Below are 20,930 nucleotides of genomic sequence, written 5' to 3' on the forward strand. Positions count from 1 at the left end.
ATGATTTTCAAAGGAGGTTAGGGAAACATAATATAGAAAACAGGGTAGAACTTTTCTACTGGCTTCAAAGACACTTATTCATTTTAAGATACATTTTACTAACTAAAATTGACATTTTATCTGGACTTGTCTATCCAGCCTGTTCACTAAATATACCTGACAAGTTAATCCTAAAAATTAATCAAGACAACTTCAACTTCATATGGAAAAATACGTATCATTATTTAAGGAGAAGTGATATTGTGAAATCTGTTGAGGGAGGAGGTCTAAATGCTATTGACTTTCATCAAATGAATGATTGCATCAAATTAAAATGGTTACAAAATTTTGTTAGAAAAGGTGAAAGTTTTTGGTTTGATCCGCCATCTAAAATCTTCAGGAATTTTGGTGGTATAGATTTCTTATTATAATGTGGCTTTGATTTTCTCATCTATCTATCTATCAGTTCTCCAGGTCTGGAAACACAACTACAACTTTACTCCATTCTCCCAATTCAGAATAATAGAAGCATATTAATTAAGAGAAAATGTCTCTTTCACAAGGAATGTGGATGGATAAGGGCATCTGGTTGATTATACAGCTATTAGATGATTGTGGTGATTTTTTGACATATGATAGCTTTTATTGGTAAATACAATCCTGGTTGTACCAACAGGCACAATAATCGAGGTTAAATGAAATAAAATGATTAAATTATAACACAATAATTAAAGCAATCATTTGTGTTTTGATTCTCTTCATCAGAGGCATGTTGACCTGTTGCTTGGTTATTCCACAAGAGCCTCTGTGAATTATGGATGGACGTAGCTTTGTAGATAAAAAGGCAATAATACATTTTAAGGACTATCCTCAGTTCAATTTGTTTCCCATCACTGTTGAAGAGGAGACATATGATCCAAAAATACACCAGAAATTTTCTAGTAAAGATAAGAACCAGTTACCTCTCTTTTCCAGTTCCACCAGTTTAAACTAATGTTAAAATATTAAACCAGTTTTGATGACTTCTTACACCAAAAATCTGATTTAAATTTTAATATTTGTGCTTTCTGTAATGCCAACATTGAGACCACAGAACATCACTTTAGTTCTTATGATATAATGAGGACTTTTGGGGGCTTTTCAGTTTTGATTAACATGTAATAACCAAACTATCACTATCAGGTCAGTCTCCAAATGGAAAACCAAAAACTGAGTTTGGGAATAGTAACTTAATTTATTATTTTTTTTCCTTCCGGGTCTCAGGAGGATATGACTCAAATGATTTTCAGATTAAAATTGGCCATATAATGTTTATATTATTATAAAGGACTTGTGCTAAGTAGTTACAAGTCTTTTATGTGGTACGACGATAAAGTACAAGTCATATCCATGAGAAATGTTTTGACATAGAATGTGGGCAGTTTTGAGGCAAGTCTGTTTGGTTTGGGGAGGTAATGCTTTTATTGTGAAGGATTCCGGGCGGAAGAGTCAGTTTTGTTGACACTGGCGGGCGGAAGGCGGACAAACAGACAGTTTGGGTGTGGAGAGACGCACTCACAGCACATTGCTAGAGGGGCCCGTCTAACCAAACATACAGACAATGTCTCGGTTTAAAAGAGGGGGTAAGATGGACTCTTTGGCGGGCTTCAGGACAGAAAAGACCGAACCGACCGTTCCTTACGGTCTGCTGAAGGCAGCCAGGAAAAGCGGCCAGCTCAACCTGTCCGGCCGAGGGCTCACAGAAGGTAACTTTGACTGATGGTGGGGACCTCTGCCTTTTCTGATTCATGGCCCGAGGACCAGCTCCCAGATTAACGAGAAAATAAACATAACGTGATACAAAAGAGGAAAAAAACTATAATGAGCTAATCTAAACATTGACTTGTTACTAGAGAACGAATGAGGAACAAATGGAGAGCTAACCATTAGTTCATGAGAACCCCTGATCAAATTTAATAGAATAGCTAATAATTGATTGATGCAGAAACAAGTGAGGAACAGTTTAAGAAGGACTTGATAATTGATGAATTGTAATAAGTACTTCCACAATATTTCCTAATGGAGGAATATAAAGTAGATAATGATGAGTTACCAGAGAACAGAGTGGGAAATCCTATATTAATGAATCATTAGGTAAGAATTCATGAATATCTGTGAATTGATCATACTGGTCACTTTCTTTAGGAATGATGAACCCTGAACCAGCTAGTGAGTGGCACAAAACCAGTAACGACTCAGTAATTACTATTTACTTTAACATTATTTACTCGTTTTGTGTCCTCGATCAGTGTTTCCTGATCCTGGTCTTCAAGGCCTACTGCCCTGCATGTTTCCCTTCTTCAACACGCCTGATTCAAAGGATCAGTTTGTTATCAGGCTTCTGCAAAGGCTTGATGGCGAGCTGATCATGAATCAAGTGTGCTGGAGCAGAGAAACATCTGAAACATGCAGGTCAGTGAGCCTTGTTCAGGAACATAAAGTAGACAATGCTGTTGGAGACCCCAGCACAATTCTGCAGTGTTTCACACAAACTAGTCAGTGCTGTTAATGAGGCAGTTAAACTGCCCTGACAGCTGAAAAAGATAATGCTGCAAATCATAATTGTTTGCTTTAATCAGTTTGGTGTGTGTGTGTGTAAGTGTGTAATAACCATATTAAAATGTGTCTCAGTCCCTCAGAATGTGTATCGTCTGAACACTGACACACCAGAGGAGGCCCATCAGGATGTGTCCTTCGGAGAGTCAGATCGTTGGTGGGAACAGATCGACCTCACCAAACTGCTACTCTCATCCAATCAGCTCACACAACTGTCTGATGACATCAGACTACTGGCTGCACTCACTACACTGGATGTAAGTAACACCGGCACAGTCAGGAAGAAGCCTGACTCAGTAACTTGTGCACCAAGTAATACACGAATTCTACATGTGTTATGAATATGTCAAAGGAAAAACACACCTGGAACTGATATTCTGAGACGGATGTCATTGCAGAAATTCTAAATGCTGTATACTATTTTTAAAACAGCATTTGGCTTCTGATATTGTTCGAACCAAATGTTAAACTTTGTCTGCAGAGGCCACTTGGAAATATTTTACTGATTTAGTTTTCTTCCCACAGGTGGGGTCACAGTTTAGTGTTTTTTACTGTGACATGAACAAAATAAAACATTAAAATATGTTTGAGCAAACTGACCACACACGTTCTCACACGTCCTGGAACACTATTGCCCAATATTCCAGTCATGGTAAATGAGAGAAAAAGCAAAAGGTCCTGGAAAATTAATTCAACATTCTCTTATTTTCCCTAAGCAGAAAATGAACCACTAGGCTATCTGTCAGAGCTCCCCAAATCGGAAATCAACCAACTCTTAAATAGGGTAATGTTTTCTTTGAAATACTTAGAATAGACATCAATAGATAATCTAATCAGCAGCAAAGGCTATGAAGTCTTTTTTAATAAAAGACATTTTTGAAGTGTTCATCTTTATTGTCTTTATTTTTAGTTGGCACATATCTAAAACAAGCTAATTTTAAAAGCTGATGGTTCAGTAAGAGCCACAGAGAAATTGTGCGACTGTCACTATCAGAATAGTCGGCAGTTGCAGCCCTACAGCTCAGATGGAGCTCAGGATTTATACGGCTGATTCACTCCAAACAACTTCACTTTAGGAACTTCAACTATGTATGAGACCTTTTGGATGTGTAAAAGAACACAGAACATCAACACCAATTCTGTCAGTTTTAAACAATCAATAAGCTTACAGCTGCTGTACATAAATGTGCACAGCATCTCTCTCATATCATATTTTTATGAGCTGTGGATTACCTGCAGTACACTAGAAGCAGAATGTGTGCATGATGTGATCCCACTTATGGAGCTGCATCTTACTATCTAAATAATTTGTCCTTCAAATAGCAGGAAAATACTGCACCTTTGACTTCACACCAGGTTTTTGTTGGGTTATGTTGCAACCACTTTCTGCTGCCTCAAGATAGCAATGTGTCAGCAATGCACCTGACCACACCTCATTTTAAGACCAGCACACACATGGATGCACAGATGAGCTCCTGTAATGTGGCCCTTGCTCAACTCATTAAAATCTACCTCCAGTCATGTTTTAAACAATAAACACCTTGTTAAAATGGCTTACATATACTGTAGCTCTACACCTCGCTTTCATTTAGTATTCAAGGATTCATGAGTATGCAAATAGTCCCCGCCCTCTCCACACACCCCACCCCTACCCCTAAGTATCTGCATCTGTATTGGCTTCTCCCTTTTGTGAGCTAATCATGGTAACTAACTACATTCTGCTTCTCCTGTGGGCTGAGCATAACTGCTAATTATATGTATAGCACCACTCCCTGGATTAAGGGGATTGGTCCCCTACGTTTATGACATCATATGCCCAGCCTGACTGAATCTGTTTTTTTGAGACTTGCTCACTGCAGTTTCATCAAGAAATGCTCAGACATGGTGTTTACTGCTTATTTCACCCCTGATTTGTCTTGTAACACATAAAAAAATACAATATGGACATTTTAACAAGGTTAAAAATATGATTTGTGCTGGAGGGGGTGTTTAACGTTCTACTTATAGACTCTGCTGTCTACTAAGTCACTAACCCAATAAACCCACAGTATCTATTTAGGCAGCCTTTTGTTACTTGTAGATATGATTAAAAGCAGTGTAGAGGCATCAACAGCATTTATCAAAGTGATGATGTCATTTTTATATTAAGTGTTAAACTAAAATGATCATTTTGTTCTGGCAGCTTCATGACAACCAGCTGACCAGTTTGCCCAATGCTCTGGGAGAACTGCAGGAGCTCCAGCAACTGCGACTCAGGTACACACACACACACACACACAATATTTCATGTACCCAAGCTTTTTAAATGAATATTAAAAAGAACATTAAATGATTATGTTTTTCTTATAGAGTAGAGTTCAGATTCAAAAACTTAATACAGATGAAGAAATGTTACTTTAATTTAATGTAAAGTATAGGGCTGCATCTAACGATTATTTTCATTGTCAATTAATCTGTTGATCATTTTCTCAACTAATCAGTCATTTAATCCTGTCACAGTCTTGTCAGTTGAAAAAAATACATTTGGCTTGAGTATTTATAACACGTTCATAAAGTGTGACAAACTCAGAATACATATTTATTATTGCTTTAAACAATTCAATTCAGCTCCATAAATCTCTGACAGGATGAGTATGACCAGCGACTGAGAGGAAGCATCAATTACATGAACATATATGTGATTTCAAAATAAACTCAAATCTAATGTCTTGTGCTGTGGGACCAGTCATAACCAGCTGACGTCACTGCCAGCGGAGGTGTGTACTCTAAAGAACCTCCGCAGCCTCACAGTCCAGCAAAACCAGATGGAGAGCCTGCCAGAGGAACTGGGACAGCTGGAGAACCTAACTGAGCTGGTAACTACACATACTGAATGCAGCAGTTCACACTCTAGCAAGGCTCTTACTCTTGCGTTGTGTGATTGGCTGATGGAGGTGTCCTGTCCTGTGATTGGTTTAAGGACCTGTCCAACAACCAGCTGAAGGGCCTGCCCTCCAGCCTGGGCCATCTCACCTGTCTGCAGAAACTGAACCTGTCTCACAACAAGCTCAGCTGTCTGCCTGACAGCCTGGTCCAGCTCACAAGTAAGACTGGCTATACTCACAGATTACAGCCTGTCATGAGCACGGGTATAACTGCAGCCTGCGTAGCTCAAGCAGGCAGAGTGGTGTTCTACTTGTCCAAAAAGTGTTTGTCAATGCAACTTAACACTTCCTCTACAGACGTTTCTCATTAAAAGCCTTTAATCCCTTCCTTTCCTGTTGGCTTTTAATTTGAAATATCCACAAATAGGTAATGTGTTTTATTGACAATAATTCCATAAAAAGGAAAAGGGTGGAATTAGTGTTGTCGAAATGGGCATTATTCTGTGTGTTAATTGTAATTGCATGTCTAAAAATTGCTTATGTTCTCTGTATACACTCACAGTGCAAGCTTCTTTAAGCCTGGCTTGAGTTAGCTTTGATTACCAGGCTAAATTGTGTTAGTTATCTTGAGCTCTGAGTGGAAGTTGCAGTTAATTCAAGCTGGGCTTTTCCACTTGAGCTCAGATTTCATTATCAGCCTTGAAGGAATGTCCCTCAGCTTGTAAGAATATCTGTCTGCATGTAATTTCCCCAACAGGGATTTTTAAAGTAGTATTTCTTCTTCTTCGACTTGATCTTACAGAAGTTAAGCTGTTGGACTGCAGCAACAACCAGCTGACTGACATGCCAACAAACCTATCAGAGATGCTCTCCATGGAGCAGCTGTACTTGAGACACAACAAGCTCCGCCTCCTTCCAAAGCTGCCTGCACCCGCACTCAAGGTAACCATAGCAACGAGAGAGTTTCCACAGGTGTGAAACTCATTTATGTTGTGAATGATGCAGATAGTATTACATTCATGACCAGATTTACTGTTTCTGATACATTCTGCTATTGGACTCACTTACTGTATGTTATTAATGAAACAGGCAGAGCTTTAAACAGTTTAAGATAGAAATAGTGTAGAATTTTATATAATTTAGTTTGGTCATTTGTTACATGAGAACAGGCACAGCAGGAGAATAAAGTTGCCTTACAGATGTGATTTCAATCATGTCCTTCTGCTAATTTCATGTATGAGTCAAATATTCAATTTACTTGAAAATATGTATATTTCTTATTTTACAAGCTGGTTATGATTAATTGATAACTGATCACTGAAAGGCCAGTTAAGGATTTTGTATCCGTATGTTAGGTCAGAGAATGTCAAAACCTGCATCTACACTGAACAAAAATATAAATGCGCCACACTTGTTTTTGCTTCCACTTTTCATGAGTTGAAGTAAAAAAAATCTCAGACTTTTTGCTGCACACAAAAGTTTAATTTCTTTTAGTTCTTTTCACAAGTTTGTTTAAAGCTGTGTTGGTGAGCACTCCTCCTTTGCCAAGATAGTCCATCCATAATCCTGACAGATCTAGCACATAGAGATGACTCAGAACAGTTAATCGATTAATTCATCTTGTCACAATGTTGTCAGTTTTCCTGTAACGATCATTTTAATTATTGATTATTCTGTGGATGATTTTTTTCCTGTAATCAATTAGTCATTTCATCCATAAAATCTCAGAAAATGTTTAAAACTGTGCAAAGATTTGTGTTTCCCAAAGTCCAAGATGACATCTTCATGTCTTGAACTTTTTTCTTAAGAAATTACTCAAACCGATTAGTCAATTATCAAAATAGTTGGAGATTAATTTAATAATTGATTAGTATCTGATTAATTGCTTAATTGTTGCAGTTCTAATAGGATGCAAAGTCTACTGGTGTCACATTTTGAAACATGAAACTTCTAACGTCTGATTCAAACATTTGGAGCGTGTATATGCATATAAATATAATATTTATCACAGCTGTAATGTGCTGGAAAAGCCTGAAAATGCTTGTAAAGTGCTTGAATTTGACTTTGGAAAAGGTGTAGGAACCCTGTAATCAGCATATCTATGTACCACACCTGTCAGGTAGGTGCATTATCTTGTCAAAGGAGAAGGTCTCTCTCTAACATAGATTTTAATTTTATGTATTTTAATAAATATTTTTTTTTACTCATGAAAAATAGGAGCAAAAACAAAACTGTTGTGTTCTTTGATTTTACACTGTGTTAAATGTTACAACCTGAAGAAATATAATTGTGTGTATGTCTGTGTGTGTGAGTGTAGGAGTTGTATGTTGGGAACAACCAGATTGAGCATGTGGAGACGGAGCAGCTGGCCTGCCTGTCAGCCATCTCTATTCTAGAACTTCGAGACAATAAGATCAAAGCGCTGCCTGAGCAGGTCACCGTACTGAGCACGCTCACACGCCTCGACGTCACCAACAATGACATTTCCAGGTAAGTCACTGGCATAATGACACCGTCACACCTAAAGTCATTTTTGTGTCCAAATTCCAAACCGATTCAGAACAGATGGTGAAGCACCTGCTGCAATGTCACCACAACTGCCAGAGGCAACCTGCTGAGATTTATAAAGTTGCATCAACATTAACATGATCTCTACATACGTTGTCCTGAGCTGAAACAAGATCTCAAACTGAAGCAGTTGTTGATCTCTTGCGGCCCCTAGTGGACAGTTAAGAAGAGTGAGAAGTCAGCTGTCAGTGGTCGTATAAAACAGGGCCCCATTTCCCAGAGCCTTCATAGCGCTACGGGCATCGTAAGTTGTATTTTAAGGTCTCCCTTAAGGTTGTCCCAACTCTGGGAAATAGTGCATAACCTTACGATGCACGTAGTGCTACGAAGGCTCTGGGAAATGGGGCCCAGAGCAGTCAGAAAATAGAATTACTGTCTCACAGTTGTTTGTCTCCACCAACCAGTTAAGTTACAGTTTACATCCATGTCTGTCCACACTCATATAATGTCTGTAGTGAAGACTGAAGGAATTTAATATGTCTTTTAGCAAAATGGAAGTTCTCACTCTACATGTGTGATTCCAGTGAATCATTTCCAGGTAGAAACATGCTGTCTTCATTCTTCATTCATTTTTTACAGAGGATGACTGATAAAGAGCTGAACATTATGATGTCACAGTGAAGTTGACCTTTGACCTTTTGGGTATTAAATGTGATAAACTCATCAATTTATCCTATTAGATGTTTGTGTGTAGTTTGATTAATGATTATTATCACCACCGGGGAATCAACGTATCACTTCTATGTGTGCAACAACAACAACAAACCTCAACAAACCTGCATGCTGTCCAGAGCTAATCTCAAATATTGTTGGACTGATCAGCCTAATTCTTTTGTGCACATTATGACTGTAGGACATCTGTGATTCAGAATTTCCAAAAAAAGAAAAAGAAAGCCCTGTGCTAACAACAGCTGTGTCCACAGGCATTATTTTCAGGTCATCCTATTCTTGTGAATGAGATATCTGAAGAACGTCTTGAGGGAATTTACTCAAACTTGGTAAAAAATGATTGGTCCAGTGGTATTTGAGATTAGCTGCAAACAAGCTCCAGGTCCATTGATCACACACATGCAAGTCATTGCATGATTATAATAGATACCCAGTCAGTAAGAAATATTACCACTAGTCTTTGCACCAGTTCATGTTCATCATCCACTGCTCACAGGGATTTCACCAGGTGGATTTTAGAGTCAGCCATCAGAACATGTTTATGTAGACACACGCTCCTACACACACTTGAGAAGATGTTTCACCTGTAGATACTGTCAGCACACCGTCATCACCTGAATGTCATCTGTCTCTGCCAGTCTTCCAGCGTCTCTCAGCCTGCTGCCCAACCTGAAGGTGTTGCTGTTGGAGGGGAACCCTCTGCGAGGAATCAGGAGAGACCTGCTCACTGTAGGTGACACACTGAAGACACAAACACAGAACACACACAGTAAAACTGTGGAGAAGAGAGGAAGATTTTACAGTGGTAGTCAAGCAGCTGGAGCCTGTACTATCTGAAATCACAGTAACACCAAACTATAATACTCTGCTAAACACTGTTATGTTTTAGACGTATCTAAATTGTATCTGGATATTAATGTTAAATTGAAAACAATGTATCTGAATTAAGTATAAATAAGTACAATTATAAAACACTATCGATTTTGCTAGCTAATAGCTTTGAAAAAAGAAAGAAAATAGCTCCAAAAGTATCATCTCCAGGTCAGTATTTTTCATCTGCTCCTGCTTAGTGATGAAGACAACTATAGATTAGACACTTTATTGTGTCTTTACCTCCATGTAAAGACTTCTCAGCCCTAAATCATCAGGATTCAGCACGTCTCCCAGAAAAGACCGTGGTCTTCTCGGTTTCTTCATGCAGCTGCTCATTTATAAGAAAAGTTACTATTTGACCACTTTAAAGTGCATCGCTCGCCACAAATCACATCATTACAGTCGTACACTGCACATTTCATTTTGATGGATGCAAACCATGAACGTGTCAGTACACTCCAGTTGTAGCTGTTGGTATATTTAGAGATTCTTCTGTATTTATGGAATTTCAGAGATACGTTTCCATGTAAAACTGTTGGTAATGTTTACATTCTGCTTCACTACAACAAACATTCATATTAATATTCTAATTTCTCACACTCCTCTTTTGTCTTCATCAGAAAGGAACCAATGAGCTTCTGAAATATTTAAGAGGAAGAATTAAAGGTACTGTTCACTTTTTTGCTGATTTGAAATAGTTTTGATCATTGAATCTAAAAGAGCTGAAACAGTTCCATCAACTTCATCAGCTCGGTTCCTTGTACTGTGCAGTGTGTACCTACTGCTTTTATTATGTTCTGCACCTGCATTTACTGTGTGTGTTGCTCTTTAAATTTTATTTGTTGCGTCTGCTTGTCAAGTGTTGGACTGCAGATGGACTTTAGCGTCTCGCTAAATCTGGTGCACCCATGTTTTCATTTCTTGTAAATGATGGACGTTGTTGCACACTGTTCTTTGATAAATCAAATAAACCAAACTAAACTAAACAACCTGTGCACTGCTGTTCACCAACATTGACTCTATGACTCTGTGTGAGCCACGTCTAAGACAGATTTCCATTGCCTTGTGATGGAGAATAAACTTTTTTAAACTAATTAGTAGTTGTAACTAACGATTATTTTCACAGTTGATCAATCAGTCCACTATTTTCTTGATTAATAGTTGGTTTAAAATATCTATTTTACTTACAATTACTGTCGGAGACAAATAAAGACACCAAGAATTTACATTTGAGAAGCTGAAATCAGAGAATTTTGCCTTTTTTTCTTTAAAAAATTACTCAAACTGATGAATCGATTATCAAAATAGTTGGCAATTACTCGATTAATAATCGATTAAGCGATTAATCGTAAGAGCTCTAGTTTCAGCAAACCCACAAAATAAGAATAATTTCTTGTTCCCAGTCAGTGTCTGTTTCACAGAGTATAACTGTAACATCAGGGGAATAATTCATGAATCTTTGCAGAGAATCCATGCTAAATATTTGTGCGTGTACAAATGTGCGCAGTTTCCTTTTATAAATGTTCTTCTTCTCAGGAGTCTGGACACTGCAAGCTTTGCTGCTATGACTCTTGCTTAAAGGGTAACTGCTGTATATGTCCAACCTGGACCCTATTTTCCCGCTTTTGTGTCTAAGTGACTAACACGGACAACAAGTTTTGACATTGCCCCAGTACTGAGTGTGACCTCTGCTGCTGTCTGCCATGAAACAGGCTGTCATGTAATCCTTATGGACAACTGCAAACCGTCAGAGTACGTCCACTAAAAGTGGCCTCTGACAGGTTCAGATTGTTATTCTAATGTTCTGGATCTACGCTGTTACTCCCCACTGACTCTCTGATGTCTGACCTCCTTCTCAATATTTTCCCAATATTATCACACCCCTGTGAATTAAAAGTGTATTTTAACCAAATCAGAGTTGATGATTGTTGGAACAGCTCAAAGACAAAACGAGATGGATTAGAAGAGTTTTATTTTGTTTTTGTTTCATTTGAATTGAATTGTGTTTTACAATGAAAATATTACTGCAAATGAAGTTTGGTGGGTTTGAAATCAGCTGTTTCTGGTTAAACAAAAAGGTCTGTCTCTGTATTGATCCCTTCCATAATGTTGTCAGACACTTAGAATAACAATCTGGACCTGTCAGTGGAAAAGCAAGCAGTTTTAGTGAACGTACCTCGAGCATTGTTTCCCATTAAGGATTATGTTGCATTCTGTTTCAGCTGATGGCTGCAGTGGTCTCACTTAATACTGGACCGATTCCAAGATCTGTCATGTAGGGCTGCAACTAGCAGTTATTTTCATAGTTGATTAATCAGTCAATTATTTTTGTTAATTAATTGATTAATAGTTTGTTTTAAAATGTTAATCAGTGTTTCCTAAAGTCCAAGATAACGTCCTCAAATGTTTGTTTTGTCCACAAGTCAAAGATATTCAGTTTACTGTCAGAGAGGAGTAAAAAAACAGAAAATATTCACATTTAAGAAGCTGAAATCAGAGAATTTAACTTTTTTTTCATTCTTGCAGCTCTACTGTCATCAGTCACAAAACATGGGAAAATAGATCCAGGTTGAAATATACTAAAGTTACCCTTTAATGTGTGTAGAGCTGCAACGATTAATTGATTGTTAATTTATTATTAAATGAATCGCCAAGTAATTTGAGAAATTTTAAGACACTGATTTCAGCTTCTTAAATGTGAATATTTTCTGGTTTCTTTACTCCTCTCTGACAGTAAACTGAATATCCTTGAGTTGTGGACAAAACAAGACATTTGAGGACATCGTTGTGGACACTGATCAATATTTTTCACTGTTTTCTGACATTTTAAAACAAATAACTATTAATCTATTAATTGATAAAATAGTCAACCGATAAATGGACTATGAAAATAATCGTTGCAGCCCTGAATGTGACTGCTAATCATGACAGGGTGTCTCCTAATCCCCCTGAAGAGAAATTCATCACATTGATCAAATCAATTAATCAGATCAATGATCAATCAATTGATCAAATGTTGCATCTTAATTATAGGGATTATAAACAGAAAAGTAAAACAGAGTATTACTGAATGAGTGATTATATTGGATTTGTAATGACTTTTTTCATCCAGCATACTAAATAAAGAGTAATAGAGTAAAACCAAGTTTATTTCCATGAACATAACTGTGATAGAGAACTAACATTTTAAACCATTACAGTCCACAGACTCTACTGACTTCACTCAGTCGACGAGCTTTACTGACATCTGTCTGAATATACTAACTCTTCTCCTCTACTGAATTAGATTCAGTGTCCAGCTCAAGTTGCATGTGTGTGTGTGTGTGTGTGTGTGTGTGTGTGTGTGTGTGTGTGTGTGTGTGTGTGTGTGTGTGTGTGTGTGTTGTTTGCAGAGGAGCCTGAGAAAGCAGATGAAGGACCTACAGCCATGACGTTACCCAGCCAGGCCAACGTCAACATACACAACATTAAAACTCTGAGGTCACTGGTCTACAGGTCAGTGATACACACTTCAAAGTCAAGAACAGAAGAAGAAGATGACATAATGTAATAGTAGTATTTGTACTTGCTGTGTAACTGTTGTGTTAACACTGAGGTTGCAAACTGTAAGCTCTTTCCTTAATTGATCATTGGTAAAATTAACAATCAATTAATCGATCAATCATATTTACAAAAAAAAATTGCATTTACCAAACAAAACCAAATGCATTTCCCCTCTTCAGTCAGAGCTTTATTTCCACAGCAACAAGGTTCTTCAGCTTGTCCCCATAAGAGAACCATTTTAGGTTCCTTGTAGAAGTTTTTATAAAAATTCACTTATAACCCTTTCAAAGAGTTCCACCTAGAACCCAAGATAAAGGGTTAAACCTAGAACCCTCCCTGGAGGTTCTATCCAGAACCTTTCTACCTTTCTAAGGATGCTAGAAAGAATCACACCAGCAGGTTCTACCAAGAATATTTTTATATTCCAAGGGTTTTTGTCTAGAACACACTCAGTAACACTTAAGAACCTTTTTATATTCCAAGGGCTTTATCAAAGGGTTCTACCAAGAACCATTTGGTACAAAGAACCCTTGACAAACCCTTGATGAAAGCGTTATTCAATGATTTCAACAGTCTTTGAAGAACTCTCTCTTCTGAAAAAGGTTCTTTGGATGAAAAGGGTTCTTAATGGAAACCTTAGTCTTTCAAAGAACCCTTGTCAAACCCTTTTGGAACCCTTATTTATCAGTATAGTATAACCTATGAAACACATAAAGGGCTACATACATATTTAAGATGACGATTAAATTTTGCATCATCGATCAAATTCTTAATGACCAATGAATTGATCATTGATTAATAGTTGTCATTCTAAGTTAACACTGGGTTCTCATACAGCGGCCATCTTTGTCTCATCACACACAATGTTGAAGCAGCTGATTGTCTTTTAGTCACTGTCAGTTATAAAGAGAGCTGCAGACATGAACATATCTAAATTACATTACTGTGCTGTAAAAAATAACACATCAGTGCATTTCTGGAGACATTTATAAAAATCAGAATGTGGATGATTCTGCAACTATGGGAATTTTTAAGTCCCAGTAAATTTTTGATTTATGTTAAAATTTGTCATTTAATGCTTTCAAAATATACACATAGTGTATATGCATCTTGACGTAAAAAGTTTACCAAATAATGTGATTTAATAGCATTTATGAAGCACCGCTTTTTTTCATGTCCCACAACTGCCATCACAATGTCCAGATATGTGAAATGAGTTCATTCAATTACAATATGACATTTTTTCAAATGAGATTTCTCCTTTAATGATGTGATAAATATTGTATCATGGACTTTTTATCATGGTTTTACTGTACCATGAGTTTTTGGTATTGTTACATCTGTAAATTTAAATCAACTTTCACACTGAAGTCATTTCATTCACTGTTTATATCAAAATTTTGACTAAGGTTTAAGAGACTGTTGTTAGTTACATTATAGTTACTCTACAAATTAGAGTACAGTGTAACTACAGTGTAACTGTGTGCTGTGATTAGTGAGAAGTAGGGCTGTGTATTGGCAAGAATGTGTCGATATATTGCTTTTTTAAATCTAATTTTAGGAAAACTGTCATAGTATGTAAAACACACCATGATACACAAAAAATCTGAGTTAAAAATGTTTAAGCTTCAGAACAATGAAAATAGATAACAACACTACTCTAACACAAAATGAACCACTGCTGTGAATGTTTTCATGAGTCATGATATCACAACAGTATTTCTGAGAACTGATACAGTATCATAGAATATAATATTGTGATACTGTATGAATATAGTGTATGAATACTCTCTTCACCTCTAGTCAGAAGCAGGCGTCTGATGTTCCAGATGAGCTGTTTGATGCTGCAGCAGATCAAGGTGTTAACACTGTTGACTTCAGCAAGAACCAGCTGGCCTCCATACCTTCAAGGTACACACACACACACACACACACACACACACACACACACACACACACAGACACACTCAGCAGTGGTGGTGCTGACATCATCAAACGTATCACAGGTTGTCGCAGGTTGTTTGAACACCAGTGCTTCACACACTGACTTCATGTGTGTTGTGTGTGCAGGTTGATGGAGCTCCAGTCCTCAGTGTCAGATATCAACCTGGGCTTCAACAGACTGACCTGCTGTTCTCCTGACATCTGCAAGTTCCTGCAGCTCACACACATCGACCTCAGGTACACACACACACACACACACACACACACACACACACAGAGGACATTATTTTCTCAGTGAATCAATTTCTCTCAAATGTCAGAAAACAGTGAAATTAATGGACATCCCAGTTTCCCAGAGTCCAAAGTGACGTCTTCAAATTACTTGTTTTGTCGAGGGCTGTCACTAATGGTTATTTTAATATTTGATTCATCAGTTGATTATTTTCTCGATCAATAGTTGTTTGCCTATATTAAACCTGAAAAATGTCAATCAGTGTTTCGTAATGCCCAAAAATGACGTCCTCGAATGTCTCGTTTTGTCCACAACTCAAAAATATTCAGTTTACTGTCAGAGAGGAGTAAAGAAAGAAGAAAATATTCACATTTAAGAAGCTGGAATCAGAGAATTAGGACTTTTTTCTTAAAAAATTACTCAAACTGATTAATCGATTATTAAAATAGTTGGTGATTAATTTAATAATCAATTAACAGTCAAGTAATAAATTAATCATTGCAGCTCTAGTTTTTCCAACAGTCCAAATCCCAAATATATCCTGTTTCAATGATATAAAAAGGAGAAAATTGGAGAAGCTGACAACACAATAATCATCAGACCATCAGTTTGCTGCTGCTTGCAGATTAAATCAACAACGTTTCTCCTCTTCTTTCCACTGTACATAAATGAAGCTAAAAAAGTCCCAGATAGGAGCACTGCCATCTTGCACTGGTGACATCATTTGGAGCCAGAGTCTGCACAGTAGTGGCAAGTGTTGTTGGCCACAGTATCAAGTTCCTGCCCACTGACTCGAATTAATTAATCTAACTAATTAAATTGAAACTAATCCAAAAAATGAAGACTTGAACAAGCATCAGTGTGATAAGAACTTTCTAAAATGACAAAAACATCTTTAGGAAAAATTTATTTGACCTGTACTTTGATGGTTTAGTTTGGCCCATGTCTCATCTATCAGTAGGATTTATGACTTGTACTGCAGCCAGCCAGCAGGGGGCGATGGAGATGTTTTGGCTTCGCTTTGGGGAAGTTGTGATCCTGTCAACTTCTAATATGTGTAGCTGTACAATACACTGATTGTTTTATTGTATGAAGCACTTATGTTACATTTTGTTTGTCTGAAAAGTGCGGTACAAATAAAGTCTGGTTGATTGATTGCTTTAATATACAGATGAAGTCAGCAGTGTTCCAAATTAAATGAAGAGCACTGAGATGGACAGGATAGGAATGTGATTTTGATATCAAACCTCCAGTAAAGGCGTTAATGTTGCATTTATGTCCTGCCTCTTTTTTCTTTCAGGAATAACCAGCTGAGTGATTTACCACCTGAAATGAGCAACTTAACTAAACTTCGCTCCATCATCCTCAACTACAACAGGTAAGTCACTGTTTCAGGACGACTTCACCTCAAAATTAAATCCTAATAATAACTGTAATGAAGTTGAAAACATCACCTGTTGGGTTATTTGACTGAGGTCATATGAGTTTTCTTGTCTTAGCTCCACATAAAGGGGCTGTTAGAGAGAAAAGAGCAGATACTGATGGAGGAGTTGTATTCACCAAATATAGTGTGAAGCAGTCAGCATTTGGGCAGCGCATCAGTACTCAATACCATTGATGTATCAATTGAAATAACGCAGTACCAAGTAGCATCGAACCTACACCAGTCAGACAGTTCCTTCAGCCAATCCTTTTTGTAGATCTAGAAAAAAAAAGATTTATATGGTTTTGTTCGCAGCTGATCACCATCAAACATTCTTCATAAAGCCTTCAGAAAAGGTATTGAATGAAGTACTCTGTTGGTATCAGTAGCACTTTAAGAGTACCAGTATTGGTACTGGTATTGCAGTTTTTTAAATAATACCCAGCACTAGTCAGCAGTCACTTTAACTGACGCAGAATGTGTTTTCAATAAAAACACCTGATGTCAACTGCTGATAATTCATCTGTTGTATTATCTAGGTGTCATAGAATGTAACTGATTAGAAATCATGCCAATAGATAATTAATAATTTCTAAATTGCCCGTAGGTGTGAATGTGAGTGTGAGTGGTTGTCTGTCTATGTGTCAGCCCTGCGATGAACTGGCAACTTGTCCAGGGTGAACCCCGCCTCTCGCCCAATGTCAGCTGGGATAGACTCCAGCAGCCCCGCGACCCTTACGGACTAAGCGGTTACAGAAAATGAATGAATGAGTTTTATTATTGAAAAAAGGACAGGCCTGAGGAGGTCTCCACTAGGTAGTGCTACAGATCACCCACTAAGTATACCTTATGTTGCAGTATATCAGGTGTAGAATACATACTGAAGCCTTTGTGTAAATCAAATGATGATTGTAACACAACCCTCACTATGGCAGTAACGATAATAATAAAAATCTGGGGCAGATTGGACAATGGACACAGAAATGATAACTTCCTCAGGATGGGCAATGCCATTCAATGAAAGGTCGTAATCTATCCAGTAAATCTTTATCAAGGTCTTTTCATTTCAGTTTGACCTGGTCGACCTGCCAGGAGGAGAACATTGAAGTCTGAAATATGTCATGTCTTCTTAGCATTCCACATCTTTCAGTCTTTTGTTGCTCCTCTCCCAACTTGTTTGAACATGATGCATATCTTGTCAAACAACCTGGTAAAAACCTTCTGCACAGGATACATGTATGCTTCCTCAGTCAGAGCTCAGGTGCGTCCTCTCCTCTCTCCTTGTCTTCACTGAAATGCATTGAAAGGATTAGAACGTCCTTGATGTCTGTGGACGTCAACCAGTCTCCAGGTCATGGGCTGGAGGAGGGAGGATGGGAGGAAGCAGGATTCGCTGAATGGAAAACACCAACAACAAATCAGTCAGCTGAGTCTTTGCTCTGATCGCAGGTTCAAGTCCTTCCCTGAAGTCATCTATCAGATGGTTTCCTTGGAGACGGTGTTGCTGGGTAACAACCAGGTGAACGGAGTGGACCCAGGTCGTCTGATCAAGTTGGTTCATTTGTCGACGCTGGATCTGTCAAACAACGACCTGTTGCAGATCCCCCCTGAGCTGGGCCTGTGTACCAGCCTCAGGTATGGACCCCGCCTGTCCTCTTCCTTCTCCCAGCATGCACCACGCCACCAGCTGCTGTCTCACTGTTTATGTGACAGAGGACTTTGACATGAGATCTGTTTCCCTGTCGTATGTCCACTGCATTTCACTCACTACAATGTAACTGTGTTTATCCACAGAAGCACAAAATATTGATTGAGCTGACAGCTCAATCAATATTTTGTGTACGGAAAAAATGGAACTTTGGTTAAAGACATTTATATTGATGAAAATCTCACACACTGAACTAAAGCCTGTGTTCAGGGCATTAGTTCTCAGACACCATACCTTATTTCAGGCATAGAACAGTTTTAAATTCATATTGTAGAGGATATGCAGTGATGTCACTTTCTCACCAGAACACGCCCTGAACTGAGTGACCAAAACGTTCTGCAGCATGGCTGCCTTCAGTAGAGAAACTCTGAAAACAGATGTAAAACAATCAATTATCTGCATAAATTGAAGACAGTTGGACAGTTGCTGCTGGAGCCACAGTCCCCCAACACTATATAAGCCCAGTGAATGGTCAGTTACAAACGTACCTTCAGTGACTCTCTCAGTCCAGATCAGCCCAGCAGTTCACTTCAGTTCCAACAACTCAACACAGAAGAAAAAAAAAACACCATCCTGTTACCGTCCTCTGGCTCTGGTGGCTCAAACATGTCTGGACATGTCCAATGAAGCTGCTAGATGGAGTACAGTATATGGCTTAAGGTTTGATTTTATCCAAAATACCTGACACAAAATGGCAACTGTAAATCCATGTTTCATTGCTGAGATCACAACTGTTTCTGTGAACTGCAGTGATCCATTTGCTTCTCCTTTCTTTAACTTTTCAGTTTGTAAAAGTATCGCTCTGAATTCTTGTTGAATCTGTTTGTTCAGCCAATCATACGACAGCTCTTTAAGATTTTATGTGTGTCTTTTGTGTTTTCATGGCATTCAGGTTGAAAGCTAGCACTGCCACTCAGTTTGTGTAACTGCAGTGTCAGTTCAGTATCAGTTCATTGTTCACATGTCCTCGTGGACAACTGTTGAGACTCACAGAACGCTCTCGCTGTCCCACAGGTGTCTCAGTCTGGAGGGGAATCCTTTCCGCACACCCAGAGCTGCCATCATAACCAAAGGAACAGACGCGGTGTTGGAGTACCTGCGCGGTCGCATACCTACATGACTCCAGACCTCAGCTGACACACCTCCACCACCTCCACCACCATCATCAGCACACATCTCTTTTGTGGTTTGCAGTTCTGGTTTGTGTTAGATGGATGTGCGGAAAGTGAATGTGGTGATTTTTTCTGGACAATCAGATTCAAACATGACTGAAAAGAACCAATGACAGCACCTCTCTTAATAAAGTTTGTGCACAGAATTATAAAGAATGGTGTGGAGTTTATACTTGTGTAGCAGCAACAGTTCATGGCCAAGCCCATGTTCTGTAGGAACACAAGCTCATTAAAACAACACAACTATAAGCAGCTATAAAACTGAAATTAGTTTTGTCAGTCAGTTCAGTTTTTACCACTAAAATAAGCTTCCGTTTCTGCCTACAATGATAAAAGAAAATCATACTAAGTAGTCTGTCCCTCCTTTTGGTGACAACAAATTCAAACTTCCAGATTTTCTATAGTTTGTTCACATTTCACCAAAATTGCAGTTTGCCATCCCCAGACTAGACCTTACTTTGAGAGATCATGTGAGAATCCATCTTGCCTCACTTAAAGTTATCTGTTTGTGTCTGCACCAAAAGAGGTACAGCCAATCAGTGTCTTAGGAGGGACTGCTGACAGCTACGGGTGAGGTTTTAGGTGTAATGACAGCGAGATGCATCCATGGAAACGCCTCGTCTCAAACAAACAATGGCAGCTCCTGAAGAGGTTAGCATAGATACTGTGATAGCATCAGTTATAACAAAACTGGTTGTATTTCTTCTTTGAAAGAAGAACAAATGTTTGAAATTCGCCCATGTTAGACAGGATAGACAGATGGTTCATCCTATCACTTGCCAAGTGTTTTGGGGTTTTTTTGTTTTGATTTTTGTGCCTGCCCTTTTCCAAGCAGTTTCTAAGAATGACTTCCCAGATGGTTCCAAAAATCCTTTTTTATCAGTTGCTTTACAAATTGTCAATTGTCAATGACTGATAATAATTGCAGGGTGGGGGAGTGTGGACTTTTTGCAGCTTCTGAAAGCAGGCGTGCCAGAAAACGTTTGTGAAAGTTTGGGAGCCACTGTCTTTAATCAAGACGTGGAAATTACTGTCATACACAAGTACAGCTTTTGCTCTTCACAATGAACTTTCAACTTTTGCAACTGCTCCAGGTTTCATCTCGTTACACCAGTGCCCTCTATGTTCCAAAGTGTTAAGCAATTCAGTTCATCTGTTATGTTTATATGAAGCATTTCCTCTTTTAGCCTTTTCAGGCGACTTATTTCAACTTACAGCTTCAAAGTATTGAAGTTTAGCTTCCCACTCTTCCAGCTGTGTATCTCAACTCTTCTTCTTCAGGTGATGCATTTCAGCTCATCTACATTTTTACATTTCAGCTTGCAGATTTTGCAGCAGTGCAGTGCAATACATTTTAGCT

The 20,930-nt window shown here is 38.3% G+C and overlaps 1 protein-coding gene across 1 annotated transcript; it reads left to right on the forward strand.

Annotated features, from left to right (window-relative positions):
• Positions 1-1,465: 1,465 nt before the first annotated feature.
• lrrc40 (leucine rich repeat containing 40) lies at positions 1,466-19,716 on the forward strand. Its single transcript, XM_084722403.1, has 15 exons — positions 1,466-1,724; positions 2,650-2,831; positions 4,757-4,830; positions 5,300-5,429; positions 5,534-5,657; positions 6,241-6,380; positions 7,756-7,928; positions 9,314-9,404; positions 10,169-10,214; positions 12,941-13,043; positions 14,895-15,002; positions 15,162-15,272; positions 16,568-16,645; positions 18,140-18,325; positions 19,413-19,716. Exons 1-15 carry the CDS (start codon positions 1,580-1,582, stop codon positions 19,516-19,518), a joined length of 1,797 nt encoding a protein of 598 aa, XP_084578529.1. The 5' UTR covers positions 1,466-1,579; the 3' UTR covers positions 19,519-19,716.
• The last annotated feature ends 1,214 nt before the right edge of the window (positions 19,717-20,930 follow it).

Source organism: Lutjanus erythropterus, chromosome 7 (assembly GCF_056507025.1).
Source record: "Lutjanus erythropterus isolate fLutEry1 chromosome 7, fLutEry1.hap2, whole genome shotgun sequence".
Taxonomy (NCBI): Eukaryota; Metazoa; Chordata; class Actinopteri; order Lutjaniformes; family Lutjanidae; genus Lutjanus; species Lutjanus erythropterus.